Below are 25,220 nucleotides of genomic sequence, written 5' to 3'. Positions count from 1 at the left end.
CCGGCTTTGTGAAGGGGGAGTACAATGGGCCGCCTTCCAAACCTTGGAGATAGTACCAGATATAATCATCAGGTAAAAAAATATGGGTTAATGATTCAGCAATCAGGGGGGCAGAGAGCTGCAGCAAAAATTGAAAAAGCTGTAACGCTCGTCCTCTTCTTCTGACGAGGAGTCGCAAGGATCGGACCAAAGCGCAGCGTGGTACGTGTTCATGACGATATTCATTCAACTCAGAACGCTAAAACAAAAATAACAACGAGAATGATACGAACCGAAACAGTCCTGTCTGGTGACATACACAAAGACAGAAAATAAACACCCACGGAACACAAGTTGGAAAAGGCTACCTAAGTATGTTTCTCAATCAGAGACAACTAACGACACTTGCCTCTGATTGAGAACCATACCAGGCCAAACGCAAAACACAACATAGAAAACGGAACATAGACAACCCACCCGACTCACGCCCTGACCATACTAAAACAAAGACATAACAAAGGAACTAAGGTCAGAATGTGACAAAAGCATATCAGCCCCATTGGATTTTTTTTTACATCAATCTTTAGCAAGCCATCTAGCACCACAGATAGTAAATTGTTGAAATGAAAACAAAGATTCACTAGAAGTTGACAATTAACCGTCGATTCAGCTAGAGGCGAACAGAGGGAAGAGCAGTCGATTGACTGACCAGGGTCAATTAAGCCACAGTTTCTTTCAAATAAAAAGCTTGCCGAAGTAAAATGTTTATTAAAAGCATCACTTATCACTTTCTCCTCAGTTTGATGCCAGAGTCAGACAGAACTTCCTAAGGCAGGGAAGAAGAGGAATTTGCATGCATCAGTGCATTTACTGTTGTCCAAAATTTAGAAGTACTAGCAGACCACTGTCCACTGCAGAGTCAGTTTTTCTTGCCTTGGCCAAGGCCTGATTTCTCATCTAAATGGGCTCAGATAGTACAGAAGAAAACCAAGAGTTAGATCTATCTTTGATGCTGTATTGTTTAAAATGGGCATGTTAATATGCTAGAGGAATTAACATGGAGGATACATGTTCTAGAGCCAACTCAGGGTCAGGAATACAGGAGACAGTGTCTAAATCAGAGGTGAACATGTCATGTAAAACCCCTTTTTAAAATGTCTCTTTAATTAAACGTTTTAAAGTTCGTTATGGGTGTAGTGCCATTCACTGCAAGCCTTTCAGATTTGAAAGATGAGAGACTAACCACAGTCTAGGTGGAGTAGTTAGTAAACAACTGAAGCGTCATGTAAAGTGAAATTAAACACAGAAGTGCCATCAGTTAAATTATTGGTATGTTATAGAGGGGTTATTCATGATATAAAAATACTGTCTGTATCAAAGATTGAGTTTGTTATGGACTTTAACAATGTATGATATAACAGCCCCTAGCAGTATCAACATTGACTGTTAATTAGGTCTAAACATTTAGACCATGGCTAAATGAAGAATTGAAAATGCAACAGAGTAGAAGTGGTACCTATAGATATAGGATGAGTGTGTGTGTGTGTGCCTCTGTGTGTGTGTGTCTGTACCTGTGTGTCTGTGTGTGTGTGTCTGTATCTATGTGTGTGTGTCCTCTTAAGTCTGTGGCAGAGCAGTTCTTGTTTCGCTCTGGGTCTGTGGGAGTATGAGGAAGTACGTTTGAACGCTTTGAATGTTAAAGTCTTCTCGGTGGCTGTTCTGTCTGTGTGACTGTGTGTGCTGGAGACTTCCTGACTGTGATGGTCGTGCTGTGAAGGGGCTAGTGTGGGATTACCGACACACACAGTCTGGACTTTGAACACCTGGTCCAGGACCGTGGGAGAAGAGGGGCACACGCACCGCCGGCACGATGGTAACACACCACACACATACCTAGACTATTGAAGACTCTCCTCACTAGGACTCGTCTATCCTCTCCATCTACTGTATATGCTGAGCACAGGCAGCTGGTGCCACCTCAATTGGGGAGGACGAGTTCATAGTAATGTCTGGAATAGAATTCATGGAATAGCTTTGACACATCAAGCAAATGATTTCATTGTGTTTAAAACCATTCCATTAATTTAATTCCAGTCATTATTATGAGCCCTTATGAGCCATCCTCCCCTCAACAGCCTCCTGTGATGGTCTCCTCTATCTCACAGACTTTCTGAAGAACATGGCCTTATATGTTAGGTTGAGGTCACTTGACTCAGCTGTACAGTGGGCTCTCACATTATGCCCGGATGCTGGCACCTATCACACTCTGGAGCCTGGCAACAGCTGACTTAGAACCAACAGGGAAGCACAGTGATGTTCAGTGTGTGTTCATTTTATGTCCAGATGATGAAAGGAAAATGGATAACTGTTGTGTTCTATCACTCTTGTCAACAACAATCATACAACAAAGTGCTGCAGAACAGGAGGCAGTGGACATCAAGTAGTAGAGACTCTAACTCCTTAAATGGAGAACATGCTGTCCTTTCCTCTTTTGACTGACAAGCCCTGCTAGCATCCACTCCGGTTATGGTGAGTGTTTCTAGTCAAGAGGGAAAGAAGCATTGATTGAATCCTATGTCCTCACATTTGTGTAAGAATGTGATGTACACTATGGAGTCGTTAATAAAACGTATCTGTTGCTGCTACAACCTGTTTTTCTCCTAACCAGAGATTGTATTCTCATGACGTTAACAAGACATGAGAGAGAAAGTGCATGTAGGTATGACAATACTGATCAAAAGCATTAAAAAGAGTCCTATCAAATGTGAAAACCAGCAGTAGAGGGGACTATTGTTCCTGAGGAGCTGGGTAAGGTCTAACCCTGGCTCTTTCTTTTCCTACTAGCACTGAGTTTGCTGACAACTTCTTTATTGAGGAAAAATGTACTACGATATGTGATATGTTGTTGTCTCACCTACAGTGGCTTACGAAAGTATTCACCCCCCTTGGCATTTTTCCTATTTTGTTGCCTTACAACCTGGAATTAAAATAGATTTTTGAGGGGTTTGTATAATTTTATTTACACAACATGCCTACCACTTTGAAGATGCAAAATATGTTTTATTGTGAAACAAACAAGAAATAACAACAAGTCTCTTGGGGTATACCTCTATAAGCTTGGCACATCTAGCCACTGGGATTTTTGCCCATTCTTCAAGGGAAAACTGCTCCAGCTCCTTCAAGTTGGATGGGTTCCGCTGGTGTACAGCAATCTTTAAGTCCTACCACAGATTCTCAATTATACTGAGGTCTGGGCTTTGACTAGGCCATTCCAAGACATTTAAATGTATCCCCTTAAACCACTCGAGTGTTGCTTTAGCAGTATGCTTAGGGTCATTGTCTTGCTGGAAGGTGAACCTCTGTCCCAGTCTCACATCTCTGGAAGCCTGAAACAGGTTTCCCTCAGGAATTTCCCTGTATTTAGCACCATCCATCATTCCTTCAGTTCTGACTAGTTTCCCAGTCCCTGCCGATTAAAAACATTGCCACAACATGATGCTGCCACCACCATGCTTCACTGTGGGGATGCTGTTCTCAGGGTGATGAGAGGTGTTGGGTTTGCACCAGACATAGCGTTTTCCTTGATGGCCAAAAAGCTCAATTTTAGTCTCATCTGACTAATTCCATATATTTGGGGAGTCTCCCACATGCCTTTTGGCAAACACCAAACATGTTTGCTTATTTTTCTCTGGACACTCTTTCATAAAGCCAGGCTCTGTGGAGTGTACGGCTTAAAGTGGTCCTATGGACAGTTACTCAAATCTCTGGTGTGGAGCTTTGCAGCTCCTTCAGGGTTATCTTTGGTCTCTTTGTTGCCTCTCTGATTAATGCCCTCCTTGCCTGGTCTGTGAGTTTTGGTGGGTGGCCCTTTCTTGGCAGGTTTGTTGTGGTGCCATATTCTTTCAATTATTTAATAAGGGAATTAATGTTGCACCGTGGGATGTTCAAAGTTTCTGATATTTTTTTATAACCCAACCCTGATCTGTACTTCTCCACAACTTTGTCCCTGACCTGTTTGGAGAGCTCCTTGGTCTTCATGGTGCCACTTGCTTGGTGGTGCCCCTTGCTTAATGGTGTTGCAGACTCTGGGGCCTTTCAGAACAGGTGTATATATCAAATCAAATCAAATCAAATGTATTTATATAGCCCTTCTTACATCAGCTGATATCTCAAAGTGCTGTACAGAAACCCAGCCTTAAACCCCAAACAGCAAGCAATACAGGTGTAGAAGCACGGTGGCTAGGAAAAACTCCCTAGAAAGGCCAAAACCTAGGAAGAAACCTAGAGAGGAACCAGATTATGAGGGGTGGCCAGTCCTCTTCTGGCTGTGCCGGTTGGAGATTATAACAGAACATGGCCAAGATGTTCAAATGTTCATAAATATATATTCATATATACTGAGATCATGTGACAGATCATGTGACACTTAGATTGCACACAGGTGGACTTTATTTAACTAATTATGTGACTTCTGAAGGTAATTGGTTGCACCAGATCATATTTAGGGGCTTCATAGCAAATGGGGTGAATACATATGTACACACCACTTTTCTGTTTGTTTTTCTTTTACATTTTTTTAAACAAGTAACTTCACTTCCCCAATTTGGACTATTTTGTGTCTGCCCATTACATGAAATCCAAATAAAAATCAGTTTAATTTACAGGTTGTAATGCAACAAAATAGGAAAATCGCCAAGGGGGTGAATACTTTCGCAAGGCACTGTAGCTACAGTGCCTTGCGAAAGTATTCGGCCCCCTTGAACTTTGCGACCTTTTGCCACATTTCAGGCTTCAAACATAAAGATATAAAACTGTATTTTTTTGTGAAGAATCAACAACAAGTGGGACACAATCATGAAGTGGAATGACATTTATTGGATATTTCAAACTTTTTTAACAAATCAAAAACTGAAAAATTGGGCATGCAAAATTATTCAGCCCCTTTACTTTCAGTGCAGCAAACTCTCTCCAGAAGTTCAGTGAGGATCTCTGAATGATCCAATGTTGACCAAAATGACTAATGATGATAAATACAATCCACCTGTGTGTAATCAAGTCTCCGTATAAATGCACCTGCACTGTGATAGTCTCAGAGTTCCGTTAAAAGCGCAGAGAGCATCATGAAGAACAAGGAACACACCAGGCAGGTCCGAGATACTGTTGTGAAGAAGTTTAAAGCCGGATTTGGATACAAAAAGATTTCCCAAGCTTTAAACATCCCAAAGAGCACTGTGCAAGCGATAATATTGAAATGGAAGGAGTATCAGACCACTGCAAATCTACCAAGACCTGGCCGTCCCTCTAAACTTTCAGCTCATACAAGGAGAAGACTGATCAGAGATGCAGCCAAGAGGCCCATGATCACTCTGGATGAACTGCAGAGATCTACAGCTGAGGTGGGAGACTCTGTCCATAGGACAACAATCAGTCGTATATTGCACAAATCTGGCCTTTATGGAAGAGTGGCAAGAAGAAAGACATTTCTTAAAGATATCCATAAAAAGTGTTGTTAAAGTTTGCCACAAGCCACCTGGGAGACACACCAAACATGTGGAAGAAGGAAACCAGATGAAACCAAAATTGATATTTTTGGCAACAATGCAAAATGTTATGTTTGGCGTAAAAGCAACACAGCTGAACACACCATCCCCACTGTCAAACATGGTGGTGGCAGCATCATGGTTTGGGCCTGTTTTTCTTCAGCAGGGACAGGGAAGATGGTTAAAATTGATGGGAAGATAGATGGAGCCAAATACAGGACCATTCTGGAAGAAAATCTGATGGAGTCTGCAAAAGACCTGAGACTGGGACGGAGATTTGTCTTCCAACAAGACAATGATCCAAAACATAAAGCAAAATCTACAATGGAATGGTTCAAAAATAAACATATCCAGGTGTTAGAATGGCCAAGTCAAAGTCCAGACCTGAATCCAATCGAGAATCTGTGGCAAGAACTGAAAACTGCTGTTCACAAATGCTCTCCATCCAACCTCACTGAGCTCGAGCTGTTTTGCAAGGAGGAATGGGAAAAAATGTCAGTCTCTCGATGTGCAAAACTGATAGAGACATACCCCAAGCGACTTACAGCTGTAATCGCAGCAAAAGGTGGCGCTACAAAGTATTAATTTAAGGGGGCTGAATAATTTTGCACGCCCAATTTTTCAGTTTTTGATTTGTTAAAAAAGTTTGAAATATCCAATAAATGTCGTTCCACTTCATGATTGTGTCCCACTTCTTGTTGATTCTTCACAAAAAAATACAGTTTTATATCTTTATGTTTGAAGCCTGAAATGTGGCAAAAGGTCGCAAAGTTCAAGGGGGCCGAATACTTTTGCAAGGCACTGTATCTTAAAATGAATGCACTAACAGCAAGTCGCTCTGGATTCAAATGTAAATGTGAGGGTGAACTGTTTAAAGAAGTTCTGTAGTATTGTCTGGAATGGAAGAGCAGCAGTGACGGGTTGAAAAGTGGACAGGGTTTCACAAGATGTAGTGGTGAGCCGTGAGAAGGGAAGTGCAGCAGCCCTGACAGAGAGACAGAGGGGCCTGTAGTTTCTAACACAATACTTCCTCCCCACACAGACTCCCAAGCACAGATCCGGCCTCTTGCTGGATGCGCAAACACACAAAAGATTTTCTAAGATAGTTGAGTAAGCTTACAATAAGACTATTTTCATTGATAGATTGATTTTGGATGCATTGTCACAACTTTTTTCTACAACAGGCTGACTCACTCACAGTAGTGCTGAGTAGTGCTGAGTGCTGAGCAGAATACGTATGGATTGTGGTCTGAAAGGTGTGACAAACAAACAGCCTTACTCAGGTTGTTCACATGAAAAGTGGGTATCATTCTTTACAACAGAGATGCAATACCGGCCTTCAAGGACTGAAGTACTGCTTGTTTTCTTACACTATCTAATGTTCATGGTAGCTTATTTGTAATTGAATATCATTGATTGATTGGCCAGAGAGTTGACTGACTCACTGGGGTTGGAATATACATTCGTATTAGAACCTTCTCCTCTATCACTAGAAGGTTGAGAGAGTTGGGACTCAGACCACAGTAATCATGTTAGACCTATTTTCAGGATCCACATCAAAACAAAACAAAACAGCGTTGGGAACCCAAACAAGGCTAAGATCATATCATACAACATCGTTGGCCAAACCGGGTTCAACTCATCTCTTTATGTGGTGATAGGGAAGTCAGGAAACTCTCTGCACGATGTGGTGGACGTCATCATCATATTGAAGGCATAGGAATGGGAGGGGAGCAGAAAATGAAAAGAGGGTCTTATTTTTGGCAGTTACTTTAAAATGCACCACGTTCATTTTGGGTAAAGAAATCACCAAAGAAGGCCCAATCACAGATTTGTATAACTAACCCCAGATAGACCACAGGACGTCAGTTCCAGTGGGAGCAAATACATCCTAGTGGGCAGCATAAGCAAGAGCTAGTGACAGCCTATTGGTGTGTTCTAGCAAGTATTTGCATATTTATTTTAGGGAACGCCTACTCTGTGAAGCGCGTGTGTGCAATAACTCAATTCGCCCTTGCACTCCTTCTAAACAATGCAGTTGTTTGAAACTTTGGCAACGGGTAAAGCCTACAAAACTTAGCCTACTCTGTTCGTAACAGATTCTAGTTTTGGAAACAGAAAACTGTATCGAGATCAAATGTTTTATCAATGAGAAAATTAGCAGAATGTTGGCCAGAATCCATCTCGCTCCATCTTCTCCCACTGCCTTCCACTGGGCTTCCTCTCATCACCATATTTGGGAGTGAGTGGAAACGCGAACCAGATGCTTCACATTTATACATCCTGTGAAATATCTGTCTCATTGCTCTATCTGTGGTCCAATGGTATACTTTAAACTGAGTCCCCTCCCATTCCACAGACTCCTATAGGAAGCATATTCAATAGATACCACAACTACTGGTTATCACTGTCGTAGATCAGAGTGGGAAACAGTACTTCACAGAGATGGCCAAATTGGCATATGCTCACCTCATCTACAGAGCGTTGCCTGGTAACTGTCCTCAGCTTCCTGTACTGATAACCACAGTTAGTCACATTCTTAATGACACAGTTACACACAGAGAGACCCTGCTGCTGAGAAACTTCTCTCTGTTGTCTGCTGGTGCACATGCCTTCCAAATACAGTTGGCCCATACTTCCTCTGGTTTTCTATACCCCTCCTGTTTGTAGATTCCCACTCAGAATGTTCTGTAGCTCACATTCAGTATGAACTAGGTCATCTATAGATCTACCTCTGCTTTTCTCTCTGCCTCAATTACACATACAAAGGGTGTGCATTCCCTAACCCTGACCATTCTCTCCTGCAGGGCAGTAAGTATCACTGGCAGAGTCAGAATGTCAAGCAGAGTGGTGTGGACGACATGGTGCTACTGTCCAAGATCAGCGAAGACGCCATCGTGGAGAACCTGAAGAAGAGATACATGGATGACTACATCTTCGTATCCTGTTTCATTGTCTGTTAGGGACCTTCATCACTTCTCACAAATGTCTCTTCAGAAGAAATAGAGCAGACCTGCCCCCTCACACACTTTCAGACGGATGTATTTATAGGCATACACACATACACACATACACACATACACACAAACAAAAAACTGTTACAAATGGCTTTTAAACCGTTTGAGAATTGAGGTCATTGAGGTCATTCCACTGGCCCATAGCATTAGGTTCTTCCATTCTATATCATTCGTGAGCACAGCTGATGTTTGCACTCATACAGTAGCAACAACACAATAACAAACATACATACCATCCTTGCCTCATCCCCCTACCACACATATGTACTCACTCAACTTCTTCACATGCGCAGACACACATGAATGTATGCAATAATAGGACTGCACTGTTCCTCTTTTGGATCCACTTTGTGACTCAACAGCACACTTCCGTGTTTTTAGCACATATTTTACTGCACATTCGGGACTTAATTCATTCTTTGTGTGAAAAAAAGCATTATATGTGTGTGTGTAATCCAGTCCGGATGAAACTAATGTATGGTTTGGGATATTTATCTTTTTGAAAAGTTTACATAATCAACAATTTCGCTGTGATTGTTTCAATATCATATTCTGTGATTTCACCAGAAACACCCTTAACCGTCATGTGCAGACCTATATTGGCTCTGTGTTGATATCAGTGAACCCTTTCAAACAGATGCCCTACTTCACTGACCGGGAAATTGAACTCTACCAAGGGGCTGTGAGTAAACCATCCTATTGTTCAACACATACTTTGGTCTTTATACTGTGTTCCCATTCACTTCCTTGTTTACCTTCATAGTTGTATATTAAACTCCCCCCCCCCCCCCCCCCCCCCTCTCTCTCTCTCTCTCTCTCTCTCTCTCTCTCTCTCTCTCTCTCTCTCTCTCTCTCTCTCTCTCGTTTTTATGTCCATCTTTCTCCATGTAAAGGCCCAGTATGAAAACCCTCCCCACATCTACGCCCTGACTGATAACATGTACAGGAACATGATGATTGATCAGGAGAACCAGTGTGTTATTATCAGGTGTGTTATTATACCAGTGTCATAACTGCTATCTCTTTCTGCTGGCAGGCAGTATGTAGTCCTAGTTCATCTCTGTGCCTCTCTCTAACGCACCTTAGGCCTTCTCATGTGCGTCATTCTACCCAAAAACATTTACTCTCACTACTTTTCTCAGAACTAACAAAGAACCAAAGCTCAATCAGTGTGTCATTTCCTTTCTAACTACACTGAACAGAAATATAAATGCAACATGCAACAATTTAAAAGATTTTACTCAGTTACAGTTCATATAAGGAAATCAGTCAATCAAAATAAATTCATTAGGCCCTGATCAATGGACTTCACATGACTGGGAATACAGATATGCATCTGTTGTTCACAGATACCTTTAAAAAAAGAAAGTAGGGGCATGGATCAGAAAACCACTATTTGTCTCATGCAGCGCGACACATCTCCTTCGCATAGAGTTGATCAGGCTGTTGATTGTGGCCTGTGGAATGTTGTCCCACACGTCGATCCAGAGCATCCCAAACATTTTCAATGGGTGACATGTCTGGTGAGTATGCAAGCCATGGAAGAACTGGGACATTTTCAGCTTCCAGGAATTGTGTAGATCATTGAGACATGGGGCTGTGCACTATCATGGTGAAACATGAGGTGATGGCGGCGGATGAATGACACAACAATGGGCCTCAGGATCTCGTCACGGTATCTCTGTGTATTCAAATTGCCATTGATAAAATGTAATTGTGTTTGTTGTCTGTAGCGTATGCCTGCCCATACCATAACCCCACCTTCACCATGGGGCTCTCTGTTCACAACGTTGACATCAGCAAATCGCTCGCCCACATGACACCATACATACCTACACACTTCTTCAGTGTGACAGTGGCTATCCGTGGTGAGCATTTGCCAATTGAAGTCAGGCAAAGACCCTGGTGAGGATGACGAGCACACAAATAAACTTCCCTGAGATGGTTTCTGACCGTTTGTGCAGAAATTCTTTGGTTGTGCAAACCCACAGTTTCGTCAGCTGTCCGGGTGGCTGATCTCAGACTATTCAGCAGGTGAAGAAGCCTGATGTGGAGGTCCCGGGCTGACATGGTTACACGTGGTCGTTGGTTATGAGGCCAGTGGGACATACTTTATTATTATTTATTTTTATTTTTTATTTGTATTTATTGAATATTCGAAACACTACTTGCAGTGAAGCCGCTCTACATCATACCAGTCATCCAACAGACTCCCATTCAGAGCGACACACAGAAGCATCCAGCGTCAATGCCCTGCTCAAGGGCATGTTGACCGATCTACCACCAGGTTAAAAAACGAACCCGATCCCTCCACAGTTCCCCAATAACTGTTCCTCAACCATTCGAGACTCTTCCCACAGTCCCCCCCAGGAAGAAAAAACAAAATAAAAATTACAATTAATTCCATTCCCCACCCCCAAGAACCCCCCAAGCACCAACAACCAAGAGAATGAACTAAAGAGAAAAAAGGAAAAGACAGAAGAAAACAGCAAACAACAATGCAACAAAATGTGAAATAATAATACATTTAAAACAAAGGACATCAAGGACAACTGAAATCATAACAGCAATGCCAACTGTATATGTTTGTGTGCATGTCTGGCACTATTACATGTATGTGTGTGTTCTTGTAGGTGTTCATTTGAATAAGTGTGTGTATATGCATGTGTACAAACACCCACACAGCATCAGCCTCATGCAAACCGGCATTAGTTGTAAAAACACTGCCACTTAGTGTCATTCAAATGTACTTTTTATTATGTTTTATTTTGACTTATTTTATTAATTTGTTTTACTTTTATCTTTTACCATCATTCTATCTCTCACACAGCAATCCCAACCCTCAGCTTCCCTCAGCCCATCCCATCTATCTCTGCTGGCCACCCACTTCTGGTTTCTATGCAACTCATATCTTTCAACTATACTGTGATGTTTAATGTACAATTTCAATCTATCTAATCGAATAGAATCCACAGATTGCGAGATGAAAATAAATACTTTTACTAAGAGTATTGGTGTATTAGTAATTGACTGACCCGGTCTCTCTAGATCTCCCAACAGTACTATTTCTAGGGCCAATTTTAGATCAATGCTATGCATTTTCAGCCATTCCTGAACCTGAGACCAGAAACAGGCTACCTGAAGGCAATACCAAAATAAATGGTCTATTGATTCTGTATCCTCACAACAAAATCTGCAGAGCTTCGATGATTTTATGCCCCAAATATTCAACATTTTGTTGGTGGGAAGAATTCTATATAATAATTTTAGCTGAAAAGCATGAAGTCTTGAATCTTGCGTTGTTTTATATATCAACTCATACTCCCTGTACCATGGAATCAGTACATCAAAAATCTCTTCCCAACTATTTTGCAATCTGTATGGCACAGTTGTCAACATCCTGGTCCTCAAATGAAACTGGTATACTTTCCTAATTATGCTATTTTTATTCCTCCTCCAGTTTTGAACCTTTATATTGGACAGACCATTTCCCTACCTCCTCCCGCTGCCACCTGCCTCCTCCAGTTTTGAACCTTTATATTGGACAGACCATTTCCCTACCTCCTCCCGCTGCCACCTGCCTCCTCCAGTTTTGATCCTTTATATTGGGCAGACAGACCATTTCCCTACCTCCTCCCGCTGCCACCTGCCTCTGCCAGTTTAAATCCTTTATATTGGGCAGACAGACCATTTCCCTACCTCCTCCCGCTGCCACCTGCCTCTGCCAGTTTAGATCCTTTATATTGGGCAGACAGACCATTTCCCTACCTCCTCCCGCTGCCACCTGCCTCTGCCAGTTTAGATCCTTTATATTGGGCAGACAGACCATTTCCCTACCTCCTCCCGCTGCCACCTGCCTCTGCCAGTTTAGATCCTTTATATTGGGCAGACAGACCATTTCCCTACCTCCTCCCGCTGCCACCTGCCTCTGCCAGTTTAGATCCTTTATATTGGGCAGACAGACCATTTCCCTACCTCCTCCCGCTGCCACCTGCCTCTGCCAGTTTAGATCCTTTATATTGGGCAGACAGACCATTTCCCTACCTCCTCCCGCTGCCACCTGCCTCTGCCAGTTTAGATCCTTTATATTGGGCAGACAGACCATTTCCCTACCTCCTCCCGCTGCCACCTGCCTCTGCCAGTTTAGATCCTTTATATTGGGCAGACAGACCATTTCCCTACCTCCTCCTGCTGCCACCTGCCTCTGCCAGTTTAGATCCTTTATATTGGGCAGACAGACCATTTCCCTACCTCCTCCCGCTGCCACCTGCCTCTGCCAGTTTAGATCCTTTATATTGGGCAGACAGACCATTTCCCTGCCTCCTCCCGCTGCCACCCGCTTCCAATATGTAATATTGTACACTTATCATAATTAGGTTTTAGTCCAAAGAGTACAGAAAAGTTATCTAGATCTTTAATGAGACATTGCAGACGACTAGCTTGATTAATTCTCCTCCATGTATGTCTCACTAGGTCGGGGTTTTTTAGCCTCCAAATATCCACTATTTTTAATGTGTCCATAATATTTGTGATTTCCTTAAGGGCACTGTGAGGATAGTTTGTAGAGTGATTACCTTTACGGTCCATTGAGGTACTTAACACTGTGTTATAGTCTCCTACCATAATGATTAGATCAAAAGTTCAATAAATTGGTATAAATATTTTCGAAGAACTGTGGATCATCCTGATTTGGACCATATAAATTAATGAGCCAAATCTTTTTTTCGTCCATTTTCATATTCAAAATTTTTGTTAATTAATATCATCACACCCTTTGAATTCTTTTGTCCGTGACAGAAATTTATTTCACCACCCCGTTCCTTTTCCCACTCAACTTCATCTAAGGATGTAGAGTGAGTTTCCTGTAAACAGTATACGTTAAACAGTGGGACATACTGCCAAATTCTGTAAAACAACGTTGGAGGCGGCTTATGATAGAGAAATTAACATTAAATTCTCCGGCAACAGCTCTGGTGGACATTCCTGTAGTCAGCATGCCAAAGCACGCTCCTTCAAAACTTGAGACATCTGTGGCATTGTGTTGTGTGACAAAACTGCACATTATAGAGTGGCCTTTTATTGTCCCCAGCACAAGGTGCACCTGTGTAATGATCATGCTGTTTAATTAGCTTCTTGATATTCCACAACTGTCAGGTGGATGGATTATCTTGGCAAAGGAGAAATGCTCACAAACAGGGATATAAACACATTTGTGCACAGAATTTGAAAGAAATAAGCTTTATATGCGTATGGAACATTTCTGGGATATTTTAGTTCAGGTCATGAAACATGGGACCAACACTTTACATGTTGTGTTTATATTTTTGTTTAGTATAAAAGAAACAGAAACTCATGTGCAGCCAAATATCACCTTCACAACAAGTTTCCCAAAAAGGTTTTTTGATACAGTGTAAATTAGAGGGTTATCATTAATATGGCTGTATGTTTTGTGTGTGTTGTGCCAGTGGGGAGAGTGGAGCTGGGAAGACTGTGGCTGCAAAATACATTATGGGTTACATCTCCAAAGTATCAGGAGGAGGTGATAAAGTGCAGGTATTACCTTCTGTTATTACTATTACTACTACTACCATTAGCATTACTATTACTACTATTACCATTACCATTACTATTACTTCTATTACCATTACTATTACTACTATTAGCATTACTATTACTACTATTAGCATTACCATTACTAATGCCGGTGAAGGAAACTGATGTGCTGTATTGTGATGTTTCTCTGTATGTGTCTCTCAGCATGTGAAGGACATCATCCTCCAGTCCAATCCTCTATTAGAGGCCTTCGGCAATGCCAAGACTGTCCGCAACAACAACTCCAGTCGCTTTGTGAGTGATATGTACAGCAATCAGCCTCCCTTCATCTTTCTCCTCCTCTCTAGACACTGTGTGTGGGCTAATAAAGTAAGACTGATACTGTAAACTGATCATTTCTGTTAGTTCTGTGCTAACTATTCTTATAGACAATACACTGTGCACAGATGCTGTTGTTTTTCCTGTGCTCTACCAGAGGTGATCTGAATTCTGCAGACTATATACCCACAGCAGCAGTATGCAACAGCCACCTTTCACTCTCTCCCCTTTCCCTACTGCTGAGATCCTGAGATGTTAGCCTCAACTCCTAACCACATCCACATGCAACAGTGCAGGCTTTGTGGCTGAGTGCATGTCACCTCTGGGGTTTCCTGCCTCTGAGGTGCCCAGCTGTATGTACTGTAGGCCTCTATTATAGAAGAACAACACAATGAGATGAAAGAGCTTGAGAAGACTGAGCTGAGGTGAAATCCTGAGTGGGGTCAACAGCTGTGTGGTAATGTAAATATATTATTTTGTGGTACATCTTGTGGTACAGAGCAGTAGTACATCTCGTGTCACTGCTCTGATAATTCCATTCTACCAATGCATAGGGCCACATACCCATTCCCATTTAAATACGAGTCATTTAGCAGACGCTCTTATCCAGAGCTACTTACAGGAGCAATTAGGGTATAGTGCCCTGATCAAGGGAACATCGACAGATTTTTCACCTAGTCCGTTCAGGGCTTCGATACCAGCGCTCTTTCGGTTACTGGCCCAACGCTCTTAACCACTAGGCTACCTGCCCACAAAGTCAGAATAATGAACCATGTCTAATTTGAGTGATAGGTTTTTGTGTGTGTTCTGATCTAACAGGGTAAGTACTTTGAGATCCAGTTTAGCAGAGGAGGAGAGCCGGACGGTGGTAAAATCTCCAACTTCCTTCTTGAGAAGTCGAGGGTGGTGAGCCAGAATGAGAACGAGAGGAACTTCCACGTCTACTACCAGGTCAGTCAGGCCCCGAGCTAGGCCAGCAGTAACTTAACAACCCACAATGACAATGTGTTTGACTTTCTCACCCGACAGCACAGATTTAACGGTTCTGTAGGGTTTCATAATTGTATGTGAATTGTTGATATGTAATTCATGTGCTATAACTTTCAGTTGTGTTTTGTCTGAACTGTTGTATTTAGCTAATAGAAGGAGCCAACCCCCAGCAGAAAGAAGCCCTGGGCATCATGACTCCAGACTACTACTACTACCTGAACCAGTCTGGGACATACAAAGTGGACGGAACCAACGACAGCAAGGACTTTCAGGAGACAATGGTACCTTCCGCCATCAGGGCTTAAAACAGAGTACACATTTTTTTTCTTTATTGAGACATCACAGAAGCACTGGGAACAAATTGACACTCATATTTATATTCATAATACAGGCTTATATTAGTTAAATATACTGTTCTATTGTGTATTCCCAGTCCTAGTGTGTTGTCAGGGCCAGCAGTAATGGCGCTCTGTACAGGACCATAGACATCAGTGTTGAGTTTTGTCCACAGGAAGCCATGAATGTGATTGGGATCCCAGAGGCCTACCAGGCTCAGGGGCTGCAGATCATAACAGGAATCCTGCACCTTGGAAACATCAGCTTCATAGAGGCAGGCAACTATGGGCAGGTGGAGAGCACTGACTGTGAGTGGGAGAAGACAAACATGCCTAATACACACACATGCACATGAACACATGCACACAGAGCTCCACATGAACACATGCACACAGAGCTCCACATGAACACATGCAGACAGAGCTCCACATGAACACATGCACACAGAGCTCCACATGAACACATGCACACAGAGCTCCACATGAACACATGCACACAGAGCTCCACATGAACAGAGCTCCACATGAACACATGCACACAGAGCTCCACATGAACACATGCACACAGAGCTCCACATGAACTCATGCACACAGAGCTTCACATGAACACATGCACACAGAGCTCCACATGAACACATGCACACAGAGCTCCACATGAACTCATGCACACAGAGCTTCACATGAACACATGCACACAGAGCTCCACATGAACACATGCACACAGAGCTCCACATGAACACATGCACACAGAGCTCCACATGAACACATGCACACAGAGCTCCACATGAACACATGCACACAGAGCTCCACATGAACACATGCACACAGAGCTCCACATGAACACATGCACACAGAGCTCCACATGAACACATGCACACAGAGCTCCACATGAACACATGCACACAGAGCTCCACATGAACACATGCACACAGAGCTTCACATGAACACATGCACACAGATCTCCACATGAACACATGCACACAGGGCTCCACATGAACACATGCACACAGAGTTCACATGAACACATGCACACAGAGCCCCACATGCACAAGTAAGCATCAATGCAACTGTCCCCATAAGGTGAAAAAATATTAGACAGGGATAGACACCAAAACACACTTTTGCCATAATGAAAGCAGAAATTCATGTATTTTGCTCAGGTGTTCTGTTTGTTCTGTATGTTTTTCCTCCCTCCCAGTGCTTGCCTTTCCTGCCTATCTACTGGGCGTTGACCCAACGCGTCTGCAAGACAAACTGACCAGCAGAAAGATGGACTCAAAGTGGGGTGGAAAGTCTGAGTCCATCGATGTGACACTCAATCAAGAACAAGCCACCTATACCCGAGACGCCCTGGCTAAAGCCCTCTACACACGACTCTTTGACTACCTGGTGGAGGTCAGGGACAACTAAACTCAGCAAACAAATAAACGTCCCCTCACTGTCAACTGTGTTTATTTTCAGCAAACTTAACATGTGTAAATATTTGTGTGAACATAACAAGATTCAACAACTGAGACATAAACTGAACAAGTTCCACAAACATGTGACTAACAGATGGAATAATGTGTCCCTGAACAGAGGGGTCAAAGTCAAAAGTAACAGTCAGTATCTGGTGTGGCCACCAGCTGCATTAAGTACTGCAGTGCATCTCCTCCTCATGGACTGCACCAGATTTGCCCGTTCTTGCTGTGAGATGTTACCCGACTCTTCCGACAAGGCACCTGCAAGTTCCCGGACATTTCTGGGGGGAATGGCCCTAGCCCTCACTTTCCGATTCAACAGGTCCCAGACGTGCTCAATGGGATTGAGATCCAGGCTCTTTGCTGGCCATGGCAGAACACTGACATTCCTGTCCTTCAGGAAATCACGCAAAGAACAAGCAGTATGGTTGGTGGCATTGTCATGCTGGAGGGTCATGTCAGGATGAGCCTGCAGGAAGGGTACCACATGAGGGAGGAGGATGTCTTCCCTGTAACGCACAGCGTTGAAATTGCCTGCAATGACAACCAGCTCAATCCGATGATGCTGTGACACACCGCCCCAGACCATGACGGACCCTCCATCTCCAAATCGATCCCGCTCCAGAGTACAGGCCTCGGTGTAACGCTCATTCCTTCGACAATAAGTGTGAATCTGACCATCACCCCTGGTGAGACAAAACCACGACTCGTCAGTGAAGAGCACTTTTTGCTGTCTTGTCTGGTTCAGCGACGGTGGGTTTGTGCCCATAGGCAACGTTGTTGCCGATGATGTCTGGTGAGGACCTGCCTTTACAATAGGCTTACATGCCCTCAGTCCAGCCTCCCTCAGCCTATTGCGGACAGTCTGAGCACTGATGGAGGGATTGTGTGTTCCTGGTGTAACTAAGGCAGTTGTTGTTGCCATCCTGTACCTGTCCCGCGGGTGTGATGTTCGGATGTACTGATCCTGTGCAGGTGTTGTTACACGTGGTCTGCCACTGCGAGGACAATCAGCTGTCTATCCTGTCTCCCTGTAGCGCTGTCTTCAGCGTTCACAGTACGGACATTGCAATTTATTGCCCTGGCCACATCTGCAGTCCTCATGCCTCCTTGCAGCATACCTAAGGCACGTTCACGCAAATGAGCAGGGACCCTGGGCATCTTTCTTTTGGTGTTTATCAGAGTCAGTAGACCTTAATTGCCTACCGTCTGTTAGTTGTGTCTTAACGACAGTTCCACAGGTGGTTGTTCATTAATTGTTTATGAACTGTAATTGTAAACCCTTTACAATGAAGATCGGTGAAGATCTGTGAAGTTATTTGGATTTTTACGAATTATCTTTGGAAGACAGTGTCCTGAAAATGGGACGTTTATTTTTTTGCTGAGTTTACTATACACTGCAACGATACACACACAGACACAAATACAGTAATGGTGACACGTCCATTTCATACTAATGAACTCTCCTCTCTCTTCCTCTCCTATTACCAGGCAATAAACAAAGCCATACAGAAACCTCATGAAGAATACAGTATAGGAGTACTTGACATATATGGCTTTGAGATATTTCAGGTGAATGGTATATTAAATACATAGACATGTACATCTCTGATCTCTGATGGGATAACAAGATCAGACATAGCTGTGTGATAACATTGTCTTCAATCTGGATGTGTGCTTTCTGACAGAGGAATGGGTTTGAGCAGTTCTGCATCAACTTTGTCAATGAGAAGCTACAGCAGATATTTATTGAGCTGACACTGAAGGCTGAACAGGTACAAACCACTCTCAAACATCAACACTCTTCATTTTCTTTACGAGGTGTCTTGGATGTTGTGAAAATTATATTGGCATTGTCTATCTCTCTGTGTTTCTCACAGGAAGAGTATGTTCAGGAAGGCATCAAGTGGACACCAATTGAGTATTTCAACAACAAGGTTGTGTGTGACCTCATCGAGAATAAGTTGGTGAGCCCAAAATGACAATATCTCAATGGAATTTCCACAAATGTCTTTATTCTGCTTGTGGCTACCACGCTAAATGTCTAACAATCCCCTCCAGAACCCGCCAGGCATCATGAGTGTGCTGGACGATGTGTGTGCCACCATGCATGCCAAGGGTGAGGGGGCAGATGGCACCCTGCTCCAGAAGCTCTCGGCGGCGGTGGGCACTCACGAACACTTCAACAGCTGGAACTCTGGCTTTGTCATCCACCACTATGCAGGCAAGGTGGGTACCAGGAGAGGACAAGTCTTCTCACGCTCAAAACACATAGATGTAGACACTTCTAGGCTGAGGTAGAAAGGAATGTTCCACCAATGGGTTAGGGTTAGGGTTAGGGTTAGGGTTAGGGTTAGGTAGACATGTGGGTGAAGGAAGTGTGAAGGTCGGTGTGAATGTTGATATTTACACATGATGTCTCATGTCACCTCAGGTCTCCTACGAAATAAATGGCTTCTGTGAGAGAAACCGGGACGTGCTTTTTACTGACCTCATTGAACTCATGCAGAGCAGTGAACAGTACGTATGCCTCTATCTTTACCTTAACAGACACGTGTCTCAAAACAACCAAGGCTTGAAAATAATGTGGGAAATGTGGTCCTCCATCTTGTTCCCACAGTGACTTCATCCGCAGCCTCTTCCCTGAAAACCTCAACACGGACAAGAAGAGCAGGCCCACTACTGCTAGCTCTAAGATCAAGGTAACAGTCCCAACTCTACTGCCAGCACTGTGGTTCAGTGGCTGACTGGAACAGTACACCCATAGGTTTGAGATTATTAGTAGCTACATGGTGGTATATCCATTTCTTATGTTCTCTCTGCAGAAACAAGCCAATGATCTGGTGAACACGTTGATGAAGTGCACCCCCCACTATATCCGATGTATCAAACCCAACGAGACTAAGAGACCCAAGGACTGGGAGGAGAGCCGGTTTGTCTCTATTACACCCCCCCAACAGACACCAAATATCCAATAGCAGAACATTCAGAGAATTCAGCAGGAAGTTGTGACGGCATAGTTTGGAACATTAGAAATGGAACATCAGAATAAAGGGGATGATGAAACTATGTGTGTGAGTTTAGGGCCAAGCACCAGGTGGAGTACCTTGGGCTGCGGGAGAACATCCGTGTACGTCGAGCCGGCTACGCCTACCGCAGAGTCTTCAATAAGTTCCTACAGAGGTGAGTCTTACTTACTCTTAGGTGTGTGTCCTTCAGTGTCTGCTGGGTGTCCTTCAGTGTCTGCTTTGTGTCCTCTTCTCAGTGTGTGTGTGTGTGTGTGGGGGGGGGGGTTGTAGTGTATGTCCCCCCCCCCAGTGCCTGACCCTCTGTGTGTGGCCTACAGGTATGCCATCCTGACGGCAGAGACGTGGCCGTGCTGGCGGGGGGGAGAGCAGCAGGGGGTCCTGCATCTCCTCCGCTCTGTCAACATGGACACAGATCAGTACCAGATGGGGCGCTCCAAGGTCTTTGTCAAGGCCCCAGAGTCGGTAGGGGCCCACATAGGTCTCCCTGAGAAAAGTGTTATTTCTTTTATCTCAATGGGTCTTCCCGGTTTAAATGAATATATGAAATGTATTACAAAAAAGGTGTGAGGTATTCATCAATATGCTGTAAAAGGGTTTCTTTGATCAAAGCATTCCCTCTCCCCTCCGTCTCTCCTAGCTCTTCCTATTGGAAGAGATGCGGGAGAGGAAATTCGACATGTTCGCCAGGACCATCCAGAAAGCCTGGAGAAGGTATATCGCCAGGAGGAAATATGAACAGATGAGGGAGGAGGGTAAGTGTGTCAATGATCCTAGAGGGGTGTGTGGGGATGAAACAAGGAAGAAATATGAATATACATAAATCAATGTAAATACAGAAAATGAATATACAGCAATGAATATGTCCTTGAAGGTTCTTACTTAAAATGACCATGTACTCCGCTCTCTCGCATGTTATCCGCAGCCTCGGACATCCTGTACAACTCTAAGGAGCGGAGGAGGAACAGCATCAACAGGAACTTTGTAGGAGATTATCTGGGCCTGGAGCAGAGGCCTGAGCTCAGACAGTTCCTGGCCAAGAGGGAGCGAGTCGACTTTGCAGACTCTGTCAACAAGTTTGACCGCAGGTTCAATGTGAGTCTACCTGTCCCTCCCCTACAGAGCGGTGAGGAAAAGAGAGCCAATGCCGGGGTTAACAACACAACATGGGGTTAACTTCTTCCATCTTCCATTTACACACACTCATTCTCACTCTTATTCTTTCTCTCCCCCTCCCATTTTCTCTCTCCAGTCCATCAAGAGGGACCTGATTCTGTCTCCCAAGGGCATCTACCTGATAGGCAGAGAGAAGGTGAAGAAGGGGCCAGAGAAGGGACAGATAAAAGAGGTGTTAAAGAGGAAGCTGGAGTTTGAGAGCATCCACTCTGTCTCTCTCAGGTAAAGGGGTTTTCTCCCTGCTCGACTTAGAATAGCATATAACAGTCCAGTATGATGTATTTCCAGGCAGTACCATTGGGAACTTTTGTGGTCAGTGTTGTCATTAATAAACAGGAACTGATCACACAGGATATGTAAAAAAAAAAGAACTTTGCTATATCGGCCTACTGTGTGTGACACTTCTTGTCTTCTCTCAACGGCAATCCCTCAAACCTTTCCATTTCTGCCTTTCTCCCTCTCTTTGTAGTATGAGACAGGATGATTTCTTCATCGTGCATGAGGCTCAGTATGACAGTCTGCTAGAGTCCAACTTCAAGACTGAGTTCCTCAGCCTGCTCTGTAAGCGCTATGAAGAGGTGACCAAGAACAAGCTGTCTCTCTCCTTCAACGACAGGTATGACTACACACATACTGGATAGGAACAGCCTTGATATATGACTCTCTATGTGTGGTCTCCATAGTTTAGTTGATCGAGTTAACTTTGGATGAAAGCATCTGGTAAAAAGGATCATATCATTCATGTCCACTGTTGTGGCTCTCTACAGACTGGAATTCCGGGTGAAGAAGGAGGGCTGGGGTGGAGGGGGCACCCGTGTTGTGGTGTTCCAGAGGGGACAGGGAGACCTGGCAGAGATCAAACCAGCTGGAAAGACCCTCACCATCAACGTGGGAGATGGCCTGCCAAAGACCTCCAGTGAGTGTCAGGAACAGAAAAAATCACATACCGAAGTGGAAAAGAGACATAGATATAGTAGATAATGTATATAATACTAAGTCTGACTCAATACAGTGTAAAGTATATAATATAACCTGTTAATCCTAATATGTCATAGTTTAAAACTCTACATGTTTATTTTGTCAGAACCCACCAAGAAGGGATCTCCACAGAACCATGGAGGGGGCAGGAGTCAGCCTCCTAGCAGAGGTAAACTCATTATTTGGTCCAGATATGTTCCTACGTCATTGGCAGGCCTCACTTCATGAACATGGACTTGCAGTGCTTACTGTGAACTGTGTACCACCACTGTGATAATTATGTTGAGATCTTAGAGGTCTTAGTGTATGAATGGTATACAATGGTATACTTGTGTTTTGATGGTATCTGTGTTCCTCTTCTTTGACTAGGGCACCAGAATGGTGCACCCAGAGGTAGAGGTGCTCAACCGCCCCAGCAGCCAGAGCAAACCTACTCCATCCCCCAGAAACAGAACCGGCCCCCCAGCGCCGCCCTCCCCAAACTGGGCTCCCTGAATACAAGACGAGGCTCGGCTCAGACTCAGCAGGGGAACCTGGACTTCCTCAACGTGCCTGACCAGGGCGTGTCTGGGTGAGCTGAATAAACTGAGCACACAGTGGGTATTCACAACATATACTATCTCCCTCTCTCTCATCTCTCTCTCTCACCCCCCCCCCCTCTCCAGAATGCAGAGGAAGAGGAGTATCAGCAGCCAGCGGCCACCCCCGGCCCCATCCAGCCGGCCCAAGGCCCAGCCACGCCCCACCGGCCCGCGTTGCCGGGCGCTGTACCAGTATGCTGGCCAGGACACAGACGAGCTCAGCTTCGACACCAATGATATCATCGACCTGCTCAATGAAGGTGAGGAACACGTAGGGAAGGAATAGAATAGTACTCAATTCTCTATTTGTTAAGAAACTGTGTCCATCTCAACAACGGAAAAGGGTGAGAAGAAAGAGGCAGAAGAGACTAGAGAACTTGTTGGATGCTTGGCACTACAACACCAGGGCTGTTATGCTTTAAGTGCTGATCCCAAATAAGCTCACAGCATCAATTCATGCTCAGACCTGTATTGGATGAGTTCTAAGACTGTACTGTGTATGGAGTCCACAGCTGTCCATATCTCTGTGTTCCCCTGCAGATGCATCAGGCTGGTGGAGAGGCAGGTTTTGTGGCAAGGAAGGACTCTTCCCTGGGAACTATGTGGAGAAGATCTGATTACTGCCTGTCCTGTGGCCCAACAAACAATGTATACAACAGACATGACTATCCACTGTAAAGCAATGGTGAATTGCATATAAGCCTAACAGTAATTACAAGAGATATCTGATTTATAAGCGTATCAATAGAATCATCACCAGTTCTTTATAATATCTGCACAACAATATGAGTACAGAATAAGATGCATGTTGGAAAGCTAGCTGAAACAGAGAACCGTGACTTTCTTTTTCCAGTTTCACAAAAGAGGACAGCTTTGAGGTGCTAACTCAAAATAGGACGCAATGATTTTATGCATATTATTTAAAAAATTGCTTTGTGATAACCCGTGTAACAAATGTAATGCCCTCAAGTGTAGAATAAAAAGCATCCCAGAAATTCTGATTTTGTCTTTGAGTAAATACTACCTTTAAAGGGGCAATCAACAGTTTCTACATCCATTTTGTTGACTAATACATTAATGATATGCCACCATTGAGTCCTGAAAAATATAACTTATAAATGTTTGTAAACAAAGAAAATGTAAACAAACACTATACAGCCTCAAAACATGGTTCAAATTATCATTTTTCTATCTTGGATGGTCATTCCTTGCACCCATAGCTCTGTCTATGAATTTTTGTGATTACATTTCCCCAGCCTGATCCCTCAGCTTTTTACCGAACCTGGGGTGTGGAGGCTGCTTTGATATTGTTTCTACTTATGATTGCTGCTTTATACAACCACTGGGAGGCGCCACTGCACCATTTCCTTGTCTTCAATTCTTGCAAGTCAATGTGCACTGAGCATAAACGCTTGACTGATGTATGATAATATACATGGTTATTTTGTTATAAACTTGTAATTACAAATAATAGTTATGCTATGTTGAATTCGTTACAAAACTAGTTTATGGATTGTAAAATAACTTCACCTTGAAGTTAACAAATTAACAGAGAATTTATATTTTTGTCATGTGGCAGTGGTCATAATAAAGACAATTATTATAGATACAGAAATGATTGATATACTGTTTTTGGTCTCCTTGACGCAATGTGTAACTAAATGAAACTGAATGCTTGAAGGCTAATGCTAATCCAACATTCTTATATCATGTTTAGCTATCAACAATGAACCCTGGAATGCACCCTTGTTTTTCAAAGTCTCGTAACCCTTGAAGAATGCTGTCTTCATTATGGCTATGAATGATGTGTTGTCAGGAGAGGGTGCAGCAGATTCTTCTTCAGCTGGGAGGACTGGTCCAGCAGGTGAGCACTGACTGAAACTGGGAGCTTTACATGTTAAGAATGGAAATGCTAATCCATTACAATGTTCAATGTGTGGATGCAGTTTGCAGTAGTTTTTGGAACAGTTACTGAAGCATGCAGCAGGTGGTTCCATCTTTGACCAATTATGTTGTATAAAAACATGTCTTGACAATATGAAGTGTTGAATATGCATAGTAGAAAAGTGTATACAGTTGTATTCAGAAATTATTCAGACCCCTCGACTATTTCCACATGTTGTTACATTACAGCCTTATTCTAAAATGGATTAAATAGTTTCCCCCCCTCATTAATCTAAGGACAAAGCAAAAACATTTTTTTTAAAGATTTTGCAGATTTATATATATATATTTTTAAATCCACATTTACATTAGTATTCAGACCT

The 25,220-nt window shown here is 43.4% G+C and overlaps 1 protein-coding gene across 3 annotated transcripts; it reads left to right on the top strand.

Moving 5' to 3' along the window:
• The first annotated feature begins 1,540 nt into the window (after positions 1 to 1,540).
• myo1f (myosin IF) lies at positions 1,541 to 23,948 on the top strand. 3 transcript variants are annotated; one of them, XM_036978117.2, is made up of 28 exons: positions 1,541 to 1,852; positions 8,327 to 8,458; positions 9,129 to 9,218; positions 9,430 to 9,524; positions 14,002 to 14,089; positions 14,294 to 14,383; positions 15,227 to 15,358; positions 15,544 to 15,678; positions 15,909 to 16,041; positions 16,931 to 17,127; positions 18,684 to 18,764; positions 18,881 to 18,967; positions 19,073 to 19,159; positions 19,254 to 19,421; positions 19,627 to 19,712; positions 19,813 to 19,894; positions 20,018 to 20,124; positions 20,277 to 20,375; positions 20,539 to 20,683; positions 20,859 to 20,973; positions 21,144 to 21,313; positions 21,471 to 21,616; positions 21,864 to 22,010; positions 22,162 to 22,310; positions 22,479 to 22,541; positions 22,742 to 22,943; positions 23,038 to 23,213; positions 23,494 to 23,948. In XM_036978117.2, the coding sequence occupies exons 1-28, from the start codon at positions 1,850 to 1,852 to the stop codon at positions 23,568 to 23,570; spliced, it is 3,282 nt and encodes a 1,093-aa protein (XP_036834012.1). In that variant the 5' UTR covers positions 1,541 to 1,849; the 3' UTR covers positions 23,571 to 23,948. The 3 variants fall into 3 exon arrangements, with proteins under 3 accessions (XP_036834012.1, XP_036834015.1, XP_036834013.1); XM_036978118.2 differs by having other exon boundaries at positions 1,610 to 2,508; XM_036978120.2 differs by lacking the exon at positions 15,227 to 15,358 and having other exon boundaries at positions 1,575 to 1,852.
• Positions 23,949 to 25,220: the final 1,272 nt, after the last annotated feature.

The sequence above is a fragment of the Oncorhynchus mykiss genome, chromosome 5, assembly GCF_057628025.1.
Source record: "Oncorhynchus mykiss isolate SJ-2025 chromosome 5, ASM5762802v1, whole genome shotgun sequence".
Classification (NCBI taxonomy): Eukaryota; Metazoa; Chordata; class Actinopteri; order Salmoniformes; family Salmonidae; genus Oncorhynchus; species Oncorhynchus mykiss.
This window is presented reverse-complemented; position numbering and strand designations above follow the sequence as displayed.

Bases quoted from the DNA above. Each gene is read 5' to 3' on its own strand.
- myo1f (XM_036978117.2), top strand. The intron at 18,765-18,880 runs GTGAATGGTATA...GCTTTCTGACAG, and splicing joins ATGGCTTTGAGATATTTCAG to AGGAATGGGTTTGAGCAGTT. The intron at 21,617-21,863 runs GTAAAGGGGTTT...CTCTCTTTGTAG, and splicing joins ATCCACTCTGTCTCTCTCAG to TATGAGACAGGATGATTTCT.